Raw genomic sequence first — 26,607 nt, 5'->3', positions numbered from 1 at the left:
GGATATCGGGGTCGCACTTCATCTGATAATTCTGGTGCCAGAATGTCGGTTGACTCGAGCAGAAGTAATGAAGCGGCGGGAGGGATCATACAAAGTGGAAATCCTAGACGTATTCCGATGACTCTGATTCATGAGAGTCATAGAGCAGTTCATCAGGATGAGGTTGAGGATGAGTCTGAGGATGAGGGTGATGATGAGGATGAGTCTGAGGATGAGGGTGATGACGCTGATGAGTCTGAGGATGAGGGTGGTGATGAGGATGACGATCCTGCTGACGAGGATACAGCACCTAGTGCAGGTAAAACATAATGTTAGTAATAATTTGTATTTATATTGGTAATTATATTCGTATTTATATTTGTATTTGTATTTGTATTTGTATTCATATTTGTATTTGTATTTATATTTGTATTCATGGTGAACTTGTATTTATATTTATATTTATATTTATATGTATATTTGTATTTGTATTTGTTGTGTTTACATAGGTACGGCCACAAGTGAAAAAGGTAAAGGTTACAACCTTAGAGCTGATCCTCCACGTCGGAGTGCAAAAAGGTATACACCATCCGCCTTTAACAGGGTTGCAAAGAAGTGCAAAAAGTTATACAAAAAGTGGGCACCGAGGAAGTGAAGTTGTAACTAGTTAATTATTGAGAATGTTACCTAGGTTCTTACTACTATTTAAGAAATAATGTGTACACTTTGACTTATTGAGTATGTTAACTAGGATTTTATTGTTAACTAGGTTGTTATTGTTGACTATGTTAATTTGGTTATTGGTATGTACTTATTGATTATGTAGACTACGTTGGTATTGTTGCCTATGTTAATTTCCTTATTAGTATTTACTTATTGAGTATGTTAACTAGTTTGTTATTGTTGAGTATGTTAACTAGTATTTTACTTATTGTGTATTTACTTAATGAGTACTACACGTAGATTGTTATTACTTCTTGCGTATCTCCTATCGTGTATGTTAATCAGGTTTGAAATGAATATAAGCACTGGTTGGTCAATTCAAATGTCAATGACGTACATAAATGAAATGTAAAAAAGGTAACTACTAAAATCCAAACGAAATGTAAAAAAAGGTAACTACTACTATTCGGTGGGACCTCCACTCGGTCCACCACTTTGACGACATCTGCTGCGACTATGACCCTCGGCACCGCATTGCTTGCATCGCCTCGGGCGACGCAACATACGAGTGTCCATCTCATTCAAGAAGCGGGTCATCTTCGGCCTGCCCTTGGCTACCCGTCTGAGGAACGGGTTTCCAACGAATCTAGGTCCATGATAAGCAGGCCACGTTGCCGGATTTCCCAGTGGTCGAAACCTAGCCCTGTATACTCTTCGAATCTGGTCCATCTTGTAAACGTCATTAACGTACACTTTCCAATCCAGCCTCTGATTTGCGCAGCACGCAAACACGTGCCTACACGGAATTCGGTCAACCTGGAATTCACCACAGTCACACCGATAGTGGCGCAGGTCAACTGCATACTCAACCCCGCTAGGCATCTCGCGTACTTCGAAGACTTCATTTTCTCTATCAAAACAGCTAACCTGTATGTTACCTGATGCTCGTTGATTTGCATTCAGCTTGGTTGTCACCGTCTCAGAGAATACAAGTCCAGCACTGATTCGGGCTTCAGCCTCAGCTCTTTTCCTAGTGAACAACTCATTCAGCCTGTAAAATGTCGCCTTAACAAGTGCAGTGACTGGGAGATTGCGTGCACCCTTTAAGACGGAGTTGATACATTCCACAAGATTGGTGGTCATATGACCCCATCGGTAACCACCATCAAATGCCAAAGCATACTGCTCACGAGGGATCCGATCAAGCCAATTGGTGTAAGCCTCACCCCGTTCCTTTAATCGTTCATAGCGCATCTGGTACTCCCTGGTCGTCCTTGAATATCCTATGAAAAACATTCAGTCAACTATGAACACTAGTCTATTTGATCGTCCTTACAATAAATTAAAAGTTCATTGTATACAAACTTACCAATGTTGACGATAAGCTTCTGCAGGTAAGGTGCTTTGAACTTCCTCAAGAAGTTGGACTCAATATGCCTGATACAAAACATATGGAAAGCTCTTGGAGGAGACCACGCCCCATTACTTCGTTCAATAGCTGACCTAATCGAATCGTGTCGATCGGAGATTAGTCCGACACCATCACGGGTCACCACATGTTGACGCAGGTTGCTCAGAAAAAAGTGCCATGCATCAGAAGTCTCTCCCTCCACTATGGCAAATGCAATAGGCACGATGTTGTTATTACCATCTTGTGACACTGCAACCAATAAACAACCCTTGTATTTTCCATACAAATGAGTCCCGTCCACCTGCACCACCGGCTTGCAGTGTCTGAAGGCCCTTATACAGGGGTAATAACTCCAGAAGACTCTATGTAGAACACGTATATCAGGAACCAAATCATCCCCCTGGTAAGCTGGCATTGTTTCAAAGTGAACCACTGCTGATGGCTCTTTGTGGCACATGGCCTCAAACCATATCGGCAAAGCTTCATACGATGCTTCCCAACTTCCAAAAATTGATTCGACCGCCTGCTGCTTTGCTAACCAAGCCTTGCGATAACTGATGGTGTAGTTAAACTTTGACTGGATATCAGCAATTACTGATTTCACCTTTATAGACGGGTCAACCTCTACCAACGGCTTTATTGCTTCTGCAACTGTCTTGGAATCCAGCTTCGAATGGTCTTGAGAAATAGTAGACCTGGTACAAGTATGACTTCCATTGTACCTCCTTATCTCCCAACAGTACTTCTTCTGCATTTTGGTTATCCTGATCAACCAGTCACAACCATTCCCATATTCTATACATTTGGCATAGAATGTCGTCGGTTCCGACTCATATACCCGATAGTCCACACCTCTCCGGATGGTATAATCTTTCATTGCCTTGATTACTGCCTCCCTTGAGCTGAATTCCATCCCCACTGTGAACTCACCATCCGCCACAACAGGAGGGGCTACACACATCAAAAGTAATAAATGCTTCATTATGTACTGAGTAAGAAGTCCTTCATTACAACTCAATTAATAAACATACTTTACTAGGTAAGATCGTTATAGTCTTATTTTTCGCTATTCCATCTACGTAAACAACAATTACATATCATTCACAACAAATTATTATTAATTAATAAAAAAATCAAACGCTATGCTCACAAATGCCTGGTCACATACATTACTCATCTGACTTATCGATCTGCTACTTCAGAGATTCACGTAGCTAGTTAGGTTTACGCACCTGTATTCATATATTGCGGAAACTCCGGTGCGTGCATGGCCCCCAAATCCAACGACCGCATGAAAGATGGCTCTTGAAACGGATGCGGGTTTGCTAGTGCATTTGCAACTTCCGCCACATCTGCGTTCATGGTTCCAACAGCTCCTTCTTCGTCCTCACCTGGACCGACGATCTCATAGTTACTTTCAAATTCATCTTCGCTTTCACTATTATAATCTTCCAACTCAATGTTACGGTCCGCTTCAGATTGCTCAAACTCAATATATAACTCGATGCACGATATTCGGTGGCGATTTTCCATGTACATTGAAAACATTTCCTGCATACTCGCTTCGTCCATCACATACTTGGTCTGAAATTGAACAAACCCGCCAAACACAGGTAAAGGATACCTGTACAAAATACACGATATTCTCCTACATCTTTGCGTACCTATCTTCTCACAAATCACACCTTTCAACTCCTCAAATGACAATGTGAACGGAATAACAACATCCAATGGATTTTCACACACAAATTGAACTCCCTCATATGTTTGTAATAAGATCTGTCCGTAGTAATAAATCTTCAATACAACTCTATCATCCATAACACTATCTATTTCCAGCCTCAGAAATTTTTTTTACAAAAATGAAGGAGAAGAATCACAGAACATAAGAGAAGGGAGGAGAAGAGGATGAACATTAGGGGACGAGGAAGAAATGGGGCTTCTGTGAGGCCACCATCCGCTTTTTGTGTCGACTAAGGGTTGAAATCGGAGGGACCGACTGCTGCACACCCAAATCGGTGGGTCCGATTAGGGAACCCCGATTAAATTAAAATTGGACCAACCACAAATCGGTGACACCGATTTCATACCCAACAGCCTCCCCCAACCACAAATCGGTTCCACCGATTTTCAACCCTCACTAACATAAATCGGTGCCACCGATTTCTCCTACCTCAAATCGGTGCAACCGATTTCTTCCCCCTAAATTCCAAAAACGCAGCGCCGTCATAACAGTGTAAATCACCCATAATCATCATATTGCAGCATAACACTCACCCGAATACCATATCTAAAAAAATTAGCCCTTTCTTTTCTCTAACTAAATAAAATTATATATAGTTAATATTTAAAAATTTTTGTTTATAAGTTTATTCATGAAATAACTTTTTTTTATTTGTTTTGTTTTAAAAAAAGATAAAACAAATAACTATTTTCTTCGAATAGCCAATCCAAATACCAAACGAAAATTTTCAAGTCCCAAGGTTTCGTGAATTGCTATATGAATTGGGAAAAGCACAACATTCGAAGCAGGGATAATAAGATTATAAGAAGAAGAAGTTGCAGAAGCACACCCTGAACAAACCAAAAGATCAATCGAACATGAAGAAGAAGAGCATTCATGACATCCTCCCTCTTGAGTTGATTCACAGAATCTTCCTGAGAGTGCCGGCCAAACATCTCGCTCGCCTCAGGTGCGTTTCGAAACTCTGGTACTCTCTCATTTCCGATCCACACTTTGCTGGATTGCATTTTCACCACTCTCCTGCTTCCACCAACGCATGCGTCTTCATAGAAAAAAGGCACTGTGGTTTACTTCGTTGACTTAGACGCATTTTTTAGTAACAACAATGATGCATTACAAGTAAGAAAGGTGTCTCCCTCTTTCACGTTGGAATCACCACCTCATTTTGAGGTCCTGGGATCATGCAGAGGCTTTGTTCTCTTACATCAACCCGAAAGATTTCTTGTGGTATGGAACCCACTTACTGGATCCAGCAAATTGATATCCTATTCTCATATTGCTTCTGGTTTTAAGCACAAGTATGGATTTGGTTATGATGCTTCACAGGATGACTACTTAGCTGTTGTACCTTGGCAGGATAAGCATGGCCAAGATCACTTTGATTGCTTTTCCTTGAGAGCCAATTCATGGATTGATTTTAAGGATGCACTCCCCAAACCCTTGGGTTTTAATAACTGGCATTCTCCTGGGTTGTTCTTTAATGGCGCTATTCATTGGGTGCCTTCCATTCTTAACGATTACAGGGATGCTATTCTTATCTTTGATCTCAAGGAAAGGACTTTCTCAATGATATCTGTCCCAGAGAAACTGGGAAGGAGTTCATGTATCTATTCAGGTCTTGCCCTATTAGGAGGCTGCCTAGCCTTGTATTATCGCAATATTGATAGCTATAAAACTGAGATATGGGTGATGAAAGAATATAAAGTGCACTCATCTTGGACTCTCTATCAGATTTCTCCTACCTATGACTTTCGGCCTCTGTACTTATCCATTGCTATGGATCTTATTGGAAAACGTCATACCTACGATAAATCGGAGTTCTACATATACAATCTCAGAGAAGAGAGGCTCCAACGTTTTAAATATCTATGTTTCCCGGGTGCCTTCTTTGAAGCTGATGCTGTGTATACAGAGAGTCTCTTGCCGCTCCCAAGTGGCATTAAGGATAAAGATGAGAAGGAGGAGGAAAAGGGTATGTAACTATTCTCCTATGCCATGCACCAACTTATTCCCGCTAGTTTTTATTGCATTGCATTGTGATTAATGAGAATGTAATGTGTGATATGCATTATGCATCAAGTTGAAAACGAATTTTTTGAACAACTTGATGTTGCTAAAGGTTAGCATCAAGGAGGATTCAAACAAAGAAAGAATACAAGTGTACAGCTTGCCACGTTGAGAAAACCATTTGAAAAGTGCAGATGAAGTTTAGTCTCTTTTTAAATCCAATATATCTTTTGAATAAAATCGTATAGTAATATTTCTTAGTTGGTTATGCAGAACTTTAGATGTTTTATTTTGCTGGTTACATAATATACTTTTTCTTGAATGTTACCTTTAGCATGGTTGTTTTTAGAAGTTAACTAGTAAGTGATGGTAAACCCAGAAAAGAAAACATTTACAGTAGATGAGAATTGTTCTATTTTGAGTATATATCAAACCAGTAATCAACGGTATTGGTGGCAGAGGGGCTTACTTGAACATGTTTTAAAAGGATAAGTACTCCTATAAATAGGGATGCAAGGTGGTGGAGTCCAGTGAATTTGTCAAATGAATCTCTTTTAAAATTCCAGTTTGAGTCTTTACGAGCAATGTATGCTAAATTTATTAATCTTGTATCTAATTTATCTATTGCTATAGATAAATATACATTTTATAAGTAATATATAGCCTTATAAGATTAGGTACATCCCAATGAAATTAGAGTCATAAGCTTTAACTTAATGTCATACTAGTAATCAGTAATAAACAAGGGTATCGGTAAATTATGCGGTTTCCCAGTTTTGTACATGGCGATGAAGTTACATAACAAACACTACTGCTTATGCTTATGACTTGATGTTGATGATGACAAAATGGTATAGGAATCAATTATGTTGAAAATCTACCAGGATTGAATACAACTAGATTCTATGAATTATTCATTGACCACCCGTTAGAGTTGGCTGGATGAAATGTAAAAAGAAGAGAAGTCTAGAAATTCTATGCTTTCCAGATTGTTTAGACTGTGCCAACCTTGCAATGAACGTCCACAAATCCGCAACTCGGAGAATCTTCCATTCTCAAATGGGAACATTTTCGTTTCATTAATAGCTACCATTTGGAAGGTTTGAAAATTCGGCATACAAAAAGAGAATACAATAAAAATATTGTATGCACACAAAAGATTATTATATTATGTGGAGATTAAAATTAATTATCAAAATTAGTCACTAATATAAAATATATATTAGAATAAATATTAAAAATAAATTAAATAATATATGTATTTTTACATAAATATTTGGTGATTGATTTTGATTATTAATTTTAATGTACAAATAATATTTTTATATGTATAAATATATAAATTATTTAACTTATTTTTAATGGATATTTTAGAAAAAAATTCTTCCAAATTTTAATTTCTATCCACATTTTATTTTCTTATTCAGTCAAAATTATTTACACTCATCATTATTTTAATTTTAGAAAATAAAATAGCAACGCTGAATTTCTTTTAGTAGTACATCTTTTATGGATTTTTTTTATTCGATTTTAATTCTAAAATTTATTTTCTATTAGACTAAAATATTATTTTAATTTCTAACATTTAAACTAAGTTTTAATTTCATCTTTAAAAATTGAAATGTCTTATTTTTATTCCAATGTTTTATTTTGTTTTATTTTGATCATCGGGTCAAAATTAAAATTTTATGTCTTAAAAACATTTTATTACATTAAAATTTTTTAATTTTACAAAAATAAAATATAAATTTTTACTTTAATTAAATCTATTATTTTCATTTGGACAAATAAATTGTTAAAAATATAACAAAAAGATTTATATATCTTATTTTTATAAAATTTAAAGATTTTGATATAATAAAAAAAGTTTAAAGATAAAAATATTCAATGCAAAATTATTTACGGACCTATTTGAATATATAGTTATAGACTCTTTAACTTGATGAAATAAATAAAAAAATATAAATAAATAATAAAAATATTAAATAATATAAATAATAGATATATTAAATATTTAATTTATTAGATGTATAATAATTATTTTAATAAAAATATATTTTTATTTTAGAATCTGTTGAGACGTTCCAAAAGCGATTGTCTAACTATCAAAGCCCGATAACTTTTTCTAAACAAATAAGTATTTTCTTTTGGAATAGCCAATCCAAAACTGACCCTAATAAAAGCACAACCTTCAATCCAAATAAGAAGAAGTGGCTGAAGTACACAGGAACAAAGCAAAAGAGCAATCGATTATGGGGGAGAAGATGAAGCAGGAGCAGAAGAGTATTCACGACATCCTCCCTGTTGAGTTGATTCACATAATCTTACTGAGAGTGCCGGCCAAACATCTGGCTTCCCTCAGGTGCGTTTCGAAGCTGTGGTACTCTCTCATTTCCGATCCACACTTTGCGGAACTGCATTTTCACCACTCTCCCGCTTCCTCCAACGCACTCATCTTCATACCAAAAGGCAGTGTGGCATGCTTAGTTTACTTAGACGCACTATTTAGTGACGACAATGATGCATCATCACAAGTAAAAGAGGTGTGTCTCCCTCTCAAAAAGGAACCACCTTCTCATCTTGCGGTCCTGGGATCCTGCAGAGGCTTTGTTCTCTTACATGGACACCCTGAATTTTTAGTGCTATGGAACCCACTGACTGGATCCAGCAGAAGAATATCTTACTCTGATATTGATTCTCGTAGTGAGTACAATGGCTTTAGGCTTCCCTACAGTCCCCAACTGTATGGATTTGGTTATGATGCATCCCGGGATGATTACTTAGTTGTTGTAGCTTGGAGCCAGTGGGAAAGGCAAGATCACTTCGATTGCTTGTCCTTGAGAACCAATTCCTGGATTTATCTTGATACTGCACTCCCCAAACCCTTGCGTGTTTTTGCTCACCAGCCTTGTGGGTTGTTCTTGAATGGTGCTATTCATTGGCTGGTTTTCCCTGATAAAGCCAGTGTTGCTATCTTTATCTTTGATCTGAAGGAAAGGGCTTTTTCAACCATATATGCGCCGGAACAACTGCCATGCTCTTATAGTTATCCAAATCTCGCCCTACTGGGAGGCTGCCTAGCCTTGTATTATCACAATGATGATAGCTATAGCACTGACATATGACATATGGGTGATGAAAGAATATAAAGTGCACTCATCTTGGACTCTCTATCAGATTCCTTGCCTTTACTTTCGGCCTCTGTGCTTATCCAATAATGGTGATATTATTGGAGAACAATTTCTTTGGGATAAAGTAGAAAAGAGAAGGTTTCTCATATATAATGTGGTAGAGCTGCTCCCACGTGTTAAATATAGTTGTTCTGTGTATAACATCAGTTCAACCGATGCTATGTATACAGAGAGTCTCTTGCCACTCCCTAGTGACATTAAGGATAAGGATAACAAGAAGTAGAAGAGGAAGGAAAACGGTATGTAACTATTCTCCTATGCTTTGTCCCAAGCTATTCCTGTTAGTTATTACATTCCGATGAATGAACAAGTAATGAGTAATATGCGTTATGCATCAAGTTCCAATCAACTGTGACTTTTGTCTATGGATGATGAAATTTGAATTTATCAATGCTTAGGGAATCATTAATCACTGTCTTGCTTCCTATAGACCGGTCTTGTGGAGAGGTTTCCAAGTTTAGATCGTTTTCATGTCTAAAGCTTTGACTCTTACCAGTTGAGCTTTTTTGCAGGCCATCAAATTTACCAAGAATGTTTTGAACAACTTGATGTCGCTAAAAGTTAGCATCACAAAGGATTCAAACAAAGAAAGAGAATTAGGAGCTAACATACAAGTGAATACTGAATAGCTCGACACATGGGGAGAAGAACATTTGAAAAGTGTAAATGAAGTTTAGTCTCCTTTTAAAATCCAATATATCTTTTGCATGAAATCTAGTAGTAATATTTCTTAGTTGGTTATGCAAAACTTCAAATTTTTATTTTGCTGATTACATAATATACTTTTCTGTTAATCTTACCTTTAGCCTGGTTGTTTTTAGAAGTCCACTAGCAAATGCGGCAAACCCAGAAACAAAGTATATGAGAATTGTTTTGCTATAAAGATGAAGTACTTTTTTCTTCATTTATTCTTTTTGATGTCTTATGTTAATTAAACTTCAATTTTTATCATGTCAAAATCTTGTGAACTCAATCCAAAAATTTTTAAATGTAGATTCTTTTTGGGATATTACTTTTATTCTTCAGACTTAAGAAGGAAGGTTTGTCATTTGTGGAGTCCAATGAATTTGTCTTTGTTTTATTGAGCACTGTGTGCTTATTTTATTAATCTTGTATCTAATTTTAATACATAGAGAATAGCGTTTGGGGAGAACAACATGCACTTAGATTACTTTTATATAAATATACTTTTCTCATTGATGACTACTTTCAGTTAATGATTAGGTTTAGCAGCATGCACAAGTGCCCCCTAAATAGTTTTTACCTTTTAGCTGATGTGTATCCTTATAATATTAGGTACATCCCAATGAAATTAGAGACATCAGCTTTAACTTAATGTTATGCGGTTTCAAAACAGTTTAAACAAAATTCAACGATCCCAGTTCATTGTACTTGACAATAGAGTTACATAACGAACGCTGCTTTCACAGCCTCGTGATTTCTTTATTTTTTTCCTTTTAGTACATAAAGGGGTATTAATCTGGACTGAAGCCTCGTGATTTCTATCGTGTCCTTTTCATTATGTAGTAAGAACACAAATCAGTCCCAAAACTTATTGTTTTGGTTTGAACTACAAAGAAAGGTCACATTGTTGTTAAACTCATGAGAAGCCACCTTTACCCACCCAAACGACATAATCGAGTTACTTGTTCCAAGCCTTGAAACAACACACACCATAATACTATATAGACTGCATAACCCTCGTGACATTTCAAACTTCTTAGTTCTAGCATTATGATCATTGTTAATAATCAAAGCGGACACAATAAATGGGGATGCTTATATTGTGTTTCAGTCAAAAATCAACTTAACAAAACCAATTAATATCTAAACGAATTCTACTAAGTAGACAATGGAGATTGTGAACAATATGTACAATAAGTTATATCCCAAGTCTACTAAACATGAATAAACCAAACAATTTTGTTAGGTAGCTAGACAATATAATCAATAGGTACATCCTAAGTTCACTAAACATGAATAAATATAAAAATTTTGTTAGATAGATAATGACTTTTGTAAACAATGTGAATAATGGACTCTAGGATTGATCCAATAAAATAAAATAACACTTCAATCCCAAAATATTTCAATTCCAAAATATTTACTAAATTTTAACATTAGAATAACCATCTATATACTTAGGTTATATTTATTTGAAGGAAAAATAAAAAAAAAAGAAAATAAAAAATGATTATTTTTTATTATTCATTTATTTCATTGAAGAGAAAAATTAAAAAAAAATTGGTGGACCACTAATTTTTTTTTCTCTCCAACATTAAAAAAATATGGAAACCATAATAGTAAATACCTAACCCTAATCTCTCAATCTTTCTCACTTTTACGGTTAACAATTTACAGCCTCACCTCCATCTCCATTCACCTCTCCCAATCTCTCATTTACTGCTGTTTCTGCGTCGCATCACTGAGTAATTGGTGTCGCTGCTGCTCCGTGTTGCACTGTTGCTATTGTCGCTGGTCAGTGGTCACTGCTGCTCTCTAGTCTCTTCCAAGCATGGATAAGAAGGAGGAGCAGAAAGAGCAATCGAGCATGGAGGAGAAGAAGAATCAGAATGACAAGAGCAAGAGCATTCACGACATCCTCCCTCTTGACCTGATTCAGAGAATCTTACTGAGGGTTCGGGTTAAACATCTCGGTCGCCTCAAGTGCGTTTCGAAACTTTGGCACTCTCTAATTTCCGATCCTGACTTTGCGGAATTGCATTTTCACCGCTCTCCCGCATCAACCAACGCATGCATCTCCATAGGAAAACGTCCGAAGGCTTACTCTGTTTACTTAGACGCACTATTTAGTGACGGCAATGATACATTACAAGTAAGAGAGGTGTCTCCCCCTTTCGACATGACACGATCTGCCGATGTTAAGGTCCTTGGATCCTGCAGAGGCTTCGTTCTCTTTGATCGACACCCATGTCTTCTTGTGGTATGGAACCCACTGACTGGATCCAAAAAATTAATATCCTACTCTCATATTCTTTCTCGTTGTAAGCACCAGGACTTTAGCCGTCCCTCCAAATTTCATCTCTATGGATTTGGTTATGATGCATCACAGGATGATTACTTAGTTGTTGTAGCTTGGCAGGATATGGATGACCATGATCACTTTGACTGCTTTTCCTTGAGAACCAATTCATGGATTGATTTTGATGCTGCACTCCCCAATCCCTTGTTTGGTTTTGACCGCAATTCTTTTGGGTTGTTCTTGAATGACGCTCTTCATTGGGCGCAATTCTCTCCTAAAGTTTACAAGGATGCTATTCTTATCTTTGATCTGAAGGAAAGGACTTTCTCGAGGATATCTGCCCCGGAACAACTAGTAATGTTTTCACGCGGTTATTCAGGTCTAGCCCTACTAGGAGGCTGTCTAGCCTTGTATTATCGCGATTTTAATAGCTGTAGCACTGACATATGGGTGATGAAAGAATATAAAGTGCACTCATCTTGGACTCTCTATCAGGTTCCTTGCAAAGTCTTTCAGCCATTGTGCTTTTCCAGTAATGGTGATATTATTGGAAGAGATTATACTAAAAGAGGGGGCCTAGCCTTTTATTATCACAATCGTGATAGCTGTAACACTGACCTATGGGTGATGCAAGAATATAAAGTGCATTCATCTTGGACTCTCTATCAAATTCCTTGCAAAGTCGAAAATGGTGATATTATTGGAAGAGGTTATAATTTTCTCTACATGTATAATCTCATAGGAGAGGAACGTTTTAAAAATCCTTGGTTATGGGTTGACCTCTTTGCATCCGATGCTCTGTATACAGAGAGTCTCTTGCCACTCCCTAGTGACATTAAGGATGAGGATAATAACAATAATAATAAGAAGAAGGAAAAAGGTATGTAACTATTCTCCTATGCTTTGCACCAAGCCATTCATGTTAGTTTTCATTGCATTGTGATTAATGAAAAAGTAATGAGTAATATGCATTATGCATCAATTTCCAATCAAAGGTCACTTTTGTCTATGGATGGTGAATTCGAATTTATCAATGCCTAGGGAATCGTTAATCACTAGGGAATCATTAATCACGGTCTTACTTCCTATGGTCCCTATAGTCCGGTCTTGTGGTCAGTTTCAAAGTTTAGATCTTTTTCTTGTCTAAAGCTTTGAGTTTTATCTGTTGAGATTTTTTTTGTTTATATTATTTTGCAGTCCATCAAGTTCACCATGAATGTTTTGAACAACTTGATGTTGCTAAAGGTTAGCATCACGAAGGATTCAAACAAAGAAAGAGAATTAGGAGCCAAACACAAGTGAGCAGCTTGACACACCGAGAAGAACATTGGAAAAGTGCAAATGAAGTAGTCTCTTTTTGGTTAAGTCTAATATATCTTTTGAATCATATCTAATAGTAATATTTTTTAGTTGGTTATGCAAAACTTTAGATGTTTTATTTTGCAGATTATATGATGTACTTTTTTTTATCATGTCCAAACCTTATGAACCCAATCCTAGAAGTTTTAATTGTAGATTCTTTTGAATAAGTTTCTCCTGCAGACTTCAGATGCAAGGTGTGGAATCCAGTGAATTTGTCAAATGAGTCTTTTAAAATTCTTGTTTGTCTCTGTTATCGAGCAATGTGTGCTTATTTTATTAATCTTGTATCTAATTTAGTTTTAAATTATTGGGAGTAAAATACATAGTGAATAGCTTTTAAAGAGAAGGAGAATTAGTATCAGAAATCTTGTGTCAACTTTATTGTGCTGAACTGCCAATTACTATAGATAAATATACCTTTTATAAAAAATTTCTAGCGGATGGCCTATCCTTATAAGATTAGGTACATCCATAACTAGAATTTCTATTTAACTCTTAAAATCTTTTCATATTTAGGAGTCAGTACGGGTTGGATTAGTTTGAGTTTAAGGTGAAATTAGAACCGAACTAATTAAATTGTAATTAGTTTGGTTCGGTTCGAATTTATATTTTCTTTTTGTGCGTACTCGAACCAAATCAAACCAATTAAAAATGGATTAGTTCGATTCAGATAATTGGATACCCGATGAAATAAAAATTCATAAAAAAAAAACGAAATTTTTATTTTAAAAATTTTGTAAGTACAATAAACATATAATATTAATAGAAATAATCCAAACATGTTAAACACCAAATACATTAAAAACTAAACACATTAAAATCCAAAGACAATAAAATCTAAACATATTAAAAGACATATATATTTTAAACTTTTATTTTTTTATTTAATTAATATACGGTCGGACCTACGGCTTGATTCGGGTTCTACACCCTCAAAACTGTTACCCGAACCAATTACTAAAGAGAATCATTGTTTGATTTGGGTCGAGAATCATTGTTTGATTCGGATTGGACCCGATTATCCATTGATTCCAAAATCAATTTAATTAGTTCAGTTTGGATTCGAACGTATAATCGAGTATCCACAATCCGTACTCACCTCTACCAATATTACGATTTTAAATGAGTCAATTGATTTTATAAAGTTTTTATTAGATACGAGGATTTTAAGATTTCAATCTTGTTAAAAATTTACGTTTTACAAACTTAATTAACTTTTTCGATTTCACACACATCCAATGAAATTAGAGTCATAAGCTTTAACTTAATGTCATACTAGTAATTAGTAGCAACTAGAAGAGTTTGCGGTGCAGTTTGGTTCAATTTCAAGGAAAAAAGTCATCTGATCCAAACGCTTAATTTATGTGCGGTGCGGTTTGGATTAGATGAACTTTTTTTCGAAATCCGATCTGATCTGATTACAAGCGGTTTGGATCGGTTTGGATTTGCGATTTTTTAAATAAAAAAATTAAATACATATAATAAGTCTTAACATCAAATTTTAACTAACCAACAATGACATAACAAGTCTTAACAATATTTTAAAAAGCCAACGATAACATAACAATAGAAATAAAATTATAGGTTAGTTAAAATAAATAAATAGATAATATTTTCAACATAAAATATTTATTAAATAATAAAAATACATGAATAATAGAAAAATGTATAACAAATTGAACATGTTATAAGTATAATTGTAAATACAGTGACGGACCCGAGGTAAGTATCAAAGTAGTCCCTAAAGTTATCCTCGAGGCTCAAAGTAATCCCTGAACTTAAAAATTTGTCGAGATCATCCCTGAAGTTAATCTCCGGTACTCATAGTGGTCCTTCCGATGAATTTCGTCCAGCTGGCACAACCGGAAAGCTGACCTGGCGTCGTTGGTGACACGTTAGCAGCGCAACGGCTAGCTGACGTGGCTTAGTAAACATTTTGGACACAATTTGGTCCCTAATTTTAGGTTAAAAACCCTAACCCCCAGTCGACTCTCTTCTCCTTTCTTCTCCATCGCACAAATAACCAGCCACTGCATTAATATGGTAAGCCTGTGCTTCTGTATTATTGTTGCCATTTTTAGGCATGTAAGTTAAGCTTTTATTTGTGCCACCATATGCAATCTTTTGGGGTGACTAATACCTTCTGTTCTAGTTATCTCTTTTAGAGCCCCCCTGTTTTTACTGTTTTGGTTTTTGTGCCTCTCCAGATTATTACTTTTAATAACTATGGTGTCTCAGGTCATTGTAATCATCGACATGTGCATTATGGAGTAAGGCAAGTTGAAATATTATGATACTGCTATTGATCAATATTGAACTACTATTACTTTAAATTTTGTAGATATGCATGATGCTGATTGTTTATTTTTAATTTTTATACTTTGGCACCACTTTTTTTGTTTATTTTTTTGATTACTTGAGTTTGTCAAATGTCAACAGTGCTCAACATCGCAGATTTGTTTTTCTTAGTTTACAGAAATTGGTATTGAAGTGACACAATGAATGTTTCTTACAACTGATATATTATCAATTAGCAAATGGCCATGATCATCCTTTATATTCTTTAATCTTTATATATCAATCATGAATCACCCATAGCTTAATAATTGTAAATGTTCTGTAGTTATATTTGCTGACTCTCTTTTGATAATGTTTATTGCAGCATCTTATGTTCCTAATGTAGAAAAATATAGACTCTACTGAGGCCAAAATTCAAAAGCAAAGAAAGGGAATGTACTAAACATTTAAGTGGTTCATTTTCTACAAAACCGAACGACATCCTTGTCATTAGCTTTAAGAAACTTGGCCTTAACTTTGTTCAGTGATGCAGCAATATCTTCCATGTTCATTCGTCCTTCAGGTAAATCCTCACAACAATTCAAGGCCAGTTTCAAGATAGATGATGTAGATGCTATTATGTCATCAACATGGTGGTGACCTTCATCTTGTAACAAGTTGGAATCCACAACTCGATCAATTGCACGTGACAATGATTCACTAATCCAACCTTTCATGCTTAATCCTGCAACAAACAAGTCATCTGTTGGCTTCTTTCTTGTGAATGTTTCCATCAGCAATATCCCAAAACTGTATACATCTCCCTTTGTAGAGATAATCCCTTTGGATCCAAACTCTGCAACTCAAATTACCCTCGTTATTTTAAATAAAATATTTGTTTATAGAACAAGTATATGTGACACACAAGCCACTAAAATTGGAAACAAAATGTTTAGATACCACCACCGCAACAGAAAGTGGATTTCTGAACTAATGAAAATTACTACAGAAAAAGTTAAAGAAGCATTGTAGTTCAACTTTGATTACAAATTATTACTAAAAGGTCAGTTGAATGATTTATGATCTTCAATTGTATATGCATACTAATCAAGCATATGGTTATAATCAAATGACCAAAGTTAAAAGGGAAATTATAATCTGGTGTAGCATCACTTACCCGGTACAATGTTGCCAACTGTAGCCATGGTCTTGGTATATTCTTTGGATTGTCCCTCGCCAAGCAATTTGGCAATGCCAAAGTCACTGACATGGCCAAGATGTCTTCATCCAATAAGACATTACAAGGTTTGACATCACAATGAACCACTATAGGTGAAGATCCATGATGCAGATACTCCAATGCAGATGCCACATCTATCATTATATTTAGCCTTTGCAAGAAGTCCAAACAATAGTTATGAGAATACAACCATCTCTCAAGGCTCCCATTAGGCATGAACTCCATCATTAAAATCTTGTAATCTATACTTGAACAACAACCTATGATCTTCATGAGATTTCGATGGCGCAGATTGCGCATTGCTAGCATTCTACACTGAAGCTCTTTGATCCTAATTCCAAATCCAAGTTAAACACTTTGACAGCAACCACCATCCCATTTGAAAGTCAATCTTTGAACACAGCCAAAACTGCCCCTACCAAGCAAATTAGTCTCATCAAATCCATTAGTTGCCTGTGATAGTTCATAGTACGAAATCATTCTGACTGCTTGTAATGCTCATAATGTTCCTTCATTAGTATCACCACCATTCTTTCTTCAACGCCTGACGAGAAAAAACACACAGAAAACAACCAGAATGATTGAAACCATTATAGGCAATATGCATTTGATGAAGAATATGTTTGCATTTGACCCTTTCTTCTTTACTTTACTGCATGCTGGGACTTGTAATCTGGCATTTCCACAAAGTGCTTTATTAAACATGAAAGATTGAGCAGTGAAATTTTTGAAAGGTCCACCACTCGGAATCTCTCCTTCCAAACTATTATGAGAAAGATTGATGAATTCAAGATAATGAAGTGACTCCAGTGATCTTGGAATCAAGCCAAACAAGTTGTTTTGAGATAAGTCCAAATCTGTCAAACTTATCAAACTGCCAAGTGAATCAGGAATACCCCCTACCAATTTATTTTGTGATAAGTTGAGAATTTGCAAATTTTGCAATCCAGAAATGGCCCCAGGAATGCTTCCTGAGATTATATTCTTTGATAGATCCAAGAAAGTCACAGCCTTTAAGTTCCCAATTTCAATTGGAAGAGACAGAGTTAAAGCATTGTCAGACAAGTTCACCTCAAGAATGTCTCTGAGGCTCCAAAGAGAAGAAGGCACCTTACTGAATTTGTTGGAGTTCAAGTAAAGTTTTCTTAGAGAAGTAAGATTACCAAAGCAAGTTGGAACCTCTCCAGAAATTAGCTTGTTCTCAGTTATGTACAACTCACTCGGCTGCTTGATTTTGCAGATTTCGCTGATGATGGTACCCTGCAGACGGTTGTTGCCAAGACTCAAATATTGAAGAGAGTGCTATGGAGAAGAAAGGAGAAGAGAGTCAATTGGGGGTTAGGGTTTTTAACCTAAAATTAGGGACCAAATTGAGTCCAAAATGTTTACTGTGCCACGTCAGCTAGCCGTTGCGCTGCTAACGTGTCACCAACGACGCCAGGTCAGCTTTCCGGTTGTGCCAGCTGGACGAAATTTACCGGAAGGACCACTATGAGTACCGGAGATCAACTTCAGGGACGATCTCGACAAATTTTTAAGTTCAGGGATTACTTTGAGCCTCGAGGGTAACTTCAGGGACTACTTTGATACTTACCTCGACGGACCCAGAAAATTTTAGGAATGGGGGCAATATATATATATATATATATATATATATATATATATATATATATATATTAAATAAGTTTTGTTAAATATTATTAATTATACGGAGATATAAAAATTAGAAAGAGTTAGGGAATACTTTTATTCTTAAAATACTATTCATTATATATAATTTATAAAAAAATATTTTTTATTTCTAAAACTTAAAATTAAAATATTTTTATTAAACTATAGATAACTTATTATTCTAACTAATTTTTTATACACATTTAATAAAAAAAGACTGAATTAAGTCAATTAACTGGCATATTAACGCTTAATGATACATTAGTATTTATAATTTGAAATTAGAATTATATATAAATACTAGAAAAATTAAATCTTTATATAAAAAGTATGTTTATATAAAATAATAGAAACATAATTTATAATTTTTTATTTTTTTTAAAATAATTAAATTTGTTATATATTTTTTAATTTAATTTTGATATAATGTTAGATGAAAGATTTTATACATCTGTTTAGTTATATATTGTAATTAAAATATTTTTTATCATTATTTTTAAAAATAAAAAATATTTTAAATTGGTAAATTAATCAGTTTATTTTAAAAAATTTATATGCAACATAGGTATATATAATAGAACAAAAGATAAAAAAAATAAGTAATAAGGATGAATAGATCTAGAATAAAATAAAATATATAAAGTCATGAAAAAAATAAAATATTAAATTAATACCTAAACTATAATTGTTTGAATTAAAAATTATAATTAAAAATATAAAAAAGAGAAATAATAAAACTAAAAGATACATAGAGTCATGGAGAGCTATATAAAAAAATTGGAGAATTTAAAATTTATTTTTTGATGAAAAGAAGATGACCACTAAATAAAGAATAGAAAAAGAAGGTTGAAAATATAAAAATAAGAAAAGAGTTTAAGAGAATAAAGGAGTAAAGTAACGGTACAATAATTAAATTTGATTAGGTTAAATAATAAACAAAATGATAAAAAAAATAAAAAAATAAATTTAAAACTTTAGCTAATTAAATTTATTTTATTTATAATGAGGTCATTTAAAATTTAAAGTGGGGGCATATTATATATAACTATATTTTTAAAACAAAAATTAATAACACCGTGGGGCAAGTGCCCCCTCATTGCTGTGCTTGGTCCGTCCTTGTGTAAATATAATAATAAAATAATAATATTATAGCACATTATGCGGTTTGGATTGGATTGGATTGGATCGGTTATAAAAAATAGATTCGAATTCTGATCTAATTCAGCGATTTGCAAAAAATAGAATCCAATCACATTCGAATTAATGTCGTTTTAATCGATTTTCTCTTTAGATGAAATTGGATAAGCGGTTTAATTTGGATCGGTTTGAATTTGAACACCTAATAGCAACCAAGGATGTCAGTAAATTATTGGATTTCACAACAGTTTAAAAAGGCAAGAGGAATCCTAGGCTCAAAGATAGAACGAACTAACTAACAAGAATTCAAATCGTATAGAATCTTTGACCAACAGCCCTTAATTCCCAACACTCTTCATCAATTACATAAGAACCAAGCAGAACAAAACATAGCTTGCTTCTATGGATAACAACCAGAAGAGCATCAACGAGCTTCTCCCTCCGGAGTTGCTCCAAGCAATCTTACTGAGGGTACCAGCCAAGCATCTCTTGCCTCTCAGGTTCGTTTCTAAGCTATGGCTCTCTATCATTTCCCATCCAACCTTTGTGGAATTTCATATTCACCACACTTCAGCATTCACCGCCCCTTCATACTTCTTCACCCAGAAGGATCAACCGGTTGGCTCCATTGACCTACACGCACTCTTTCATGGTGGTGCCACCCTTGGCACCTCAATAGAAAAATTCTCTCTCCCTTTCCAATGGAAGAAGAACACACTTTCCAATTTACTTGTTCTTGGATCATGCAGAGGGTTTGTATTGTTACACCACTATGAACCATCTTATATTATTCTATGGAATCCAGTGACCCAATCCCACAAAAAAATATCTTACTATAATCAAAACGTTGTTAATTACAAGAATTCTATTCTTCAAGGCATCGGTTATGATGCATCAAATGATGATTACGTAATAGTTACAGCCTTTAAGAAAAACCAGCCTCATTGTTTTTCTTTGAGGACTAATTCATGGACCAATATTGATGTTGCACCCCCCACACCTTTGATAACCCAAGAGTTTAAACCTGAGGGGTTGTTCTTTAACGGAGCTATACATTGGTTGTCTTATCGACGTAACAATCAAGATATTCTAATCTTTGATGTGAGGAAAAGGAGATTCTCAAAGATACCTTTACCTGAACAAAGACTAAGGTGGTGGTCCTCCGAACTCGTGATATTAGGAGGGTGCCTAGCTTTGAATTTCTTCAACTACGGTGATGATAAAAGAACTCAGATATGGGTGTTGAAGGAATATAAAGTGCCATCATCTTAGACTCTTCTCTACGAGATTCCTCACCACTGCGTTCATTCTTTATTCTTATCTAATTACAGTGATTTTATTGTGGTAGATCGTGCCAATAACAATTTTGCCAAGTATAATCTTAAAGGAGAGAGGCTTCAGTGTTTTAAATACTTGGAGTATGGTTTCTTACCTTTAGAGGACACTAGTACTGTGTATACACCGAGTCTCGCCACACTCCCCAGCTGTGACAAGAAGAAACGGAAAAATGGTATGTAATCATTAATGAGCTTTATTTGCACCTTGTTGTATATTCATGTTAATTTAATTGCTTAATAATTAATGTACGTGAGTTTTGAATATTATTTATGGATAATTATTCTCAGAAGCCATTGTGAAGGATGATTGGAATCACAAAGAGCTCAAACAAGGAAGTGAACAAGGGAGCAATCCTTAGGCATGCATGCATGTTGTTCTATTTTAAATAGATTGTAGGGTTGGCAATTGAGTTGAAAGCTTCTAAGAAACTTTAGTTTTATTCTATTTTGCTTTAAAGTTTGAATTTTGTGTATTGTTATTGCTATGGTAATAATCATTCATTGTTGATGAAGATAATGTTTCATATACATGAGATATGATGAATGTTTAAATTAAATTTAATTTAATTCAGTCTTAAACCAAATTTTCTAAACCAATTCAAGTGACCAGATTCGCATCATTTTAGAGTGGATTCAAACCTAATTTTTAACCAAAAAAAGTATTAATTGAATTGAATTAATTTTGAATTTGATTTTTAAATTCATATAATCCAATCCAAACAATATTATACTGTTATTAATTATTAAAATTGATCAAAGTTTCAATTTTTATTTTATCACTTGTTTACAAAATTTCTCATTTTGATGTTTCACAAAAAAATTTAACGCTTTTTAAATTCATTATTTAGGTTTAGAAGAAAAAAACACTTAGAAAATAAACAGAAGAGGAAGAAGATAGTGCATATTCACTGTTCTGAGTTTCTATCTTTCTGATCATATTGAACAATATTTCCAATTCAAAAGTATTCCAGTTATGAGGAAGATGGGGTTTCAACAGCGCAAAAAACACATGAATTTGTTACGCATCATGAATTTAAAATGTTAAAAATTAACTTAAAATTCAAACTAAAATAATCCATTTATTTTTTTTAAGGATCTATTAAAACTGTTCTTATTAAATATTATATTTCAATATTTTGAGAGACTAAATTTTAGGTTCAAACGGGAGTTCAATATTAAGAGTATTCTTATTAAATAAAGGCTCTTTTTTCATGAAACATAATGTGAATTAGAAGTTGAACATGACACTAAAAATTCAGTCACAACAAAATGTTAATATCAAGGTATATTACCTTATTTGTAGAAGTAGACTGAGAAAATTTCTTCTCCTATTTGTTGAAGTGTCATTAGAGTAATATTTTTTAGTAATTTCTTCTTATATTTTTGTGCTTTGGCCTATAATTTTTACACAATGTTAAATATCTTATTTTAAGTCACACCATAATTTGATAACATAAATGAATCTAGTACTATAGATAAAGCAACATCAAATTTAGGTATAACCAGGGACAGACCTACCTTTAGTAGAGAGGGGCATTCCCCCCCCCCCCCCCCCCCCCCACAAAACAAAAAGGAAAACTGATACTTCTATATATATATAATCTTTTATTATATTATATTTATCTCAAAATAAAATATAAATAATTTTTTGTATTTTATGTTAAAAAAGTATTTTGTTAAATTTAACATTTAATAATAATTATATTATTAAATTTGATTTAATATAAAAATAATAAATAAATAAATAAACTTAAAAAATAATGATAATTAATTTTATTATATTAGTTAATTAGATGATAATTAAATTAAAATTTAATTTTTTAATTAAATACAACTTAAATTATTAGTGACTTTTAAAAAAATATTTAAGATAAAAAAACATATTATCTATATATTAATATACTTTATTTGTATTTAATATTAAAATGGTCTTGATTATAGTAATTATTTTAGTTAAAAAAATTATTTATACCATAAAGACTATAATAAATAGATTTTATAATTAAATATGAGATAATAAAAAATAAAATAATTGTTTAAGAATATATATAAATATATATAGAAAAATAATATTTAGTCATGTTAAAAAAAAGTCATTATAAATTAACTTTTTAATTATTTTGAATATTATATTATGTGTGAAATTATTTTTTTATTATTTTAAATACCAGAATAAGTGATTGCGTGTATATTTTTAGTTCTTATCAATATGTATAGCTTAGATAGTTTTAATTTAAAATTTTAAATATATCAAAACAAATTTGGGTAGGTCAAGTGATTAGTTTAGTCGTCCGCTTAAGCAAGTGTTGGGAGTTCGAATTCCATCTCGTATGTGTAGCAACTCATTGGCCCTCTTAAATGGAACTCAAATTCACGATAGATTGTTAACTTGTTGGGTATTGTGGGAAGTCAAAAAAATATATCTATACTTAAATTTTATTATATTTTTGTCCTCATAGCTAAATTTTTCTGATTTCGTCACTGGGTGCAACATTATCTGGATTATCATCCTGTAAACAATAATAAGACATTTATGAGGCACATAAATCCCTCATTAAACTATTTACAAGACACATAAACCCTTTCGATACTCATATTATAAGACATTTAAATTCCTAAAAATACTAATACTAGCCTAATTATTATACCTTTGATCGTCTTGCCTTTTTCTTCTTTAGTTGCCAATTGAGATCCCTTGGAGCTTCCTTACATGTCTTATAATAGTGACCCTTTTTTTCGTACTTGCTACATGTTACTTCGAATGCCTTCTTTACTTTGTTCCTTGTTAATTGGTTCTCAGATACAAGATCAACAGTTTTTCTCTTCCTAAGACAACCAGGGAGTCTCTTGATGGCAGGTGCCACAGGTCTAAGATCATCTGATGTCTCCCAAAACTCCTCACTATCTACAGTTTGAATTATTATACCATCAGTGGCACGCATGGCATCTATGGTAAGCCACTCATGCACAAAATCTTCAGGCTTCAAGTAAAATTTTCGCAGCCTAGAGATTGCAGCAACTGCATGTTTACATGGTATGCTTGAAACAAACTGCCTTATTAGAAATCGCAACATTAATGTACATAATACTAACTACAAATAATTAGTACTGGAGAATAACCCGTAAGCTACCATAGGTTACAAGTGCAGGTCTTTTCCTTTAGATTCACTCCAAGCTTGTTTTGCTGTATTTGAACCTCAATGATAACTCTTTCATCATTTCCAGTCCACTCAGCTATTCACTTAGTGCTTTCAGACTTAATGAATTTATCCAACCTTTGCTATTGCACATGAGCTAATTTTTCATGATAAATACTTAGCCTCTTCTTATGTCTAGCCATTTTTCTCATTATATAATACCTCAAATTCTCACACATTGTCAAAATTGGCTTGCTCCTATATTCCACAATCTTAGCATTTCAAACCTCATATATTGTTAGTGATGTTATCAACATTCGAATAGTGAGAGAATTGATTTTTAGTCTATACAGATTCACGAAATCTGGAGAGATACTCCTAAACTGGCTTATTCATCGATTTCAACTTGTACATATTTGCACGAAACTTTACAGTTGTTGTACTCCTTGCATATTGTCACACTAGTTCCTTGGATCGTTTATCTTTCCATTGCTTAACAAATTCTTTTCAGATGTAAAGGACACAGTTCTTGGGATGCGCACGTGGCATAACTTTTTGAATAGCAACTTCAAATCCCTTCCACACAATAGGCACACAATCATTGGATTCATAATTTAGATTGGATATCAAATAAAACAACACATAAAATAAAATTCAGTATCAACACAAATAATTAACAAATCTTATATTATCAGAAATAAAATTTCTGCCAAATTCAGTGTATGAGCCTTGGTTTTCTTAGAGAAAAGTTAGAAGTCACTTTCATGTTTCAGTATATTTACTATTAACCACATCATAAGCAATTACGGAGAAATGGTTGTTAGCATCTTGAGCCATAGCTGAAAAGAGGTGGCCACCAAAATAACCCTTTAGGTGATAGCCATCTAACTCAATTAAAGGACGACACTCTGCCTTGAATCCACGCTTGCATGCATCCAATGATATATATAGCTTGTCAAACACAGGTGGTGATTCAGGTTGGGGAATGACATCCACTATAGCTGTTGACCCTAGATTACTCCTATGAAGCTCATATAAATAATCTCTAACCTTACCAAATTGTTCCTTTTCATTTTCTATAACCTCCTCTCTAGCTACCTTCAAAGCTTTGCTGATCATTTTAGGATGTATATGGACATTATAGTTCTCTTTCATGTACTCTAAAATCTATTTAGGTGATAGTTGCGGTTGTGTAACCAACCTCTTCACTAGCTTGCTTGTAACCCATGATCTACTTGCCATGTTGTTTGTAAGATTCCTACCACAAGTGTGCTCCTTAACATATGTTTTAACTTGAAAACACAGTTCTGGAAGTTAGGGTTAGCCAAGGACAACCCTCTTCAGCACATTTTGCTCTCACTCGATACTTTTCATTTTTTATATACTTTAACTCTTTTTCTTCAAAAACAAACATGTCCTTCAATGCTTGTTTGAATTGTGCCATAGTGTCAAACATTTCTCCAGCTTCAAAATCTACTTCACCGTAACTAGTGTCATCATCAAATTCATGAAATTTAGGCTTTCTGCCCTTATCATCAGGAGAAATTGGAGAGTTGAATGCTTCTGACTCATACTGAAATGACTTGTCAATATCAAAATTTACCTCCTCTACTATGAGTTCATCACTGCCCCTGCTCTAGGCACTTCATTTGGGCTTTCAACCTCACCCATAGTATCATTACGATTTGGACCCTTGCCTTGACCCATTCACGGCCTCATTTCTATCCAAAATATACCTTGTTGTCCTTTCCACATGTCTCTTATTTTTCTTCTTGGTTTTAGGAGATATGTCATCATCATCATTAACTTTTTTCTTCACAGGTGTCACAGTCTTCTTCTTAGGTGTTATTGTCTTTTTTCTGGGTGTGTCCTTCTTACTCTTATTCCTGAACTTGTTTCTTAAGCTTAACTCCTCACTATTACTACTGCTGAGTGTCTCATAACCAGGTGGGGGAGGTTTATATGCCTCATCTTCAGCGTTCGTATAGCCATCTTCAATGGAGGAATCACTCAACTCTACAGAAACATCTCCTGCTTCATTCATAACTGGGTGGCTCATAGGATGATGAAAATACATATACAACTCATCAGTTTTTAAATTTGTCATCTTGTTATCACACATCTGGTTAATTTCTTTGTCACTTTTCAAAATGTGGAGGCTAGACTCTAGGTTAGGGAAAGTGGAGTCTTGCCAATACATAGTCTTGTACTCTGTATATCCTAGACCTCTGGACATCTTCTCTAAATCTTTAAAATTAACAAAGTCAATGTCCAACTTCGAGAATCTCTCCACCTTACCATCAAGGTAGCAGAGCATTCCACTGTCGTCTCTTTCAAACCACCCCATGGTGAAATGCTGGTATAATCTTAATAGACATTTGTAATATATAAAGTTTATTTACTGAGTAAGGAACAAATAAATTATAATTAACAGACATTAATATACCCAAAACAAATAAAAAAAATTT

General features: G+C 34.1%; 4 protein-coding genes and 1 pseudogene across 4 annotated transcripts; 3 read left to right on the top strand and 2 right to left on the bottom strand.

Annotated features, from left to right (window-relative positions):
- Positions 1–1,104: 1,104 nt before the first annotated feature.
- LOC130975901 (uncharacterized) lies at positions 1,105–3,874 on the bottom strand. Its single transcript, XM_057900618.1, has 3 exons — positions 3,286–3,874; positions 2,012–3,004; positions 1,105–1,925 (listed from the first exon to the last, which is right to left on the bottom strand). Exons 1-3 carry the CDS (start codon positions 3,872–3,874, stop codon positions 1,105–1,107), a joined length of 2,403 nt encoding a protein of 800 aa, XP_057756601.1.
- A 780-nt stretch (positions 3,875–4,654) lies between these two features.
- Positions 4,655–5,777, top strand: LOC130975900 (F-box/kelch-repeat protein At3g23880-like). Its single transcript, XM_057900617.1, has 2 exons — positions 4,655–4,746; positions 4,895–5,777. The coding sequence occupies exons 1-2, from the start codon at positions 4,655–4,657 to the stop codon at positions 5,775–5,777; spliced, it is 975 nt and encodes a 324-aa protein (XP_057756600.1).
- Positions 5,778–8,056: 2,279 nt separating this feature from the next.
- Positions 8,057–8,929, top strand: LOC130975899 (F-box protein CPR1-like). The gene has a single exon (XM_057900616.1). The coding sequence runs from the start codon at positions 8,057–8,059 to the stop codon at positions 8,927–8,929; it is 873 nt and encodes a 290-aa protein (XP_057756599.1).
- A 2,924-nt stretch (positions 8,930–11,853) lies between these two features.
- On the top strand, positions 11,854–13,324 carry LOC130972901 (F-box protein CPR1-like). The gene is made up of 2 exons (XM_057897236.1): positions 11,854–12,858; positions 13,176–13,324. Exons 1-2 carry the CDS (start codon positions 11,859–11,861, stop codon positions 13,226–13,228), a joined length of 1,053 nt encoding a protein of 350 aa, XP_057753219.1. The 5' UTR covers positions 11,854–11,858; the 3' UTR covers positions 13,229–13,324.
- A 2,614-nt stretch (positions 13,325–15,938) lies between these two features.
- Positions 15,939–26,486, bottom strand: LOC130975898 (probable LRR receptor-like serine/threonine-protein kinase At3g47570; annotated as a pseudogene).
- Between the last annotated feature and the right edge of the window lie 121 nt (positions 26,487–26,607).

The sequence above is a fragment of the Arachis stenosperma genome, chromosome 4, assembly GCF_014773155.1.
Source record: "Arachis stenosperma cultivar V10309 chromosome 4, arast.V10309.gnm1.PFL2, whole genome shotgun sequence".
Taxonomy (NCBI): domain Eukaryota; kingdom Viridiplantae; phylum Streptophyta; class Magnoliopsida; order Fabales; family Fabaceae; genus Arachis; species Arachis stenosperma.
The sequence above is the reverse complement of the archived record's forward strand: the minus strand, read 5'-3'. Positions and strand labels throughout refer to the sequence as shown.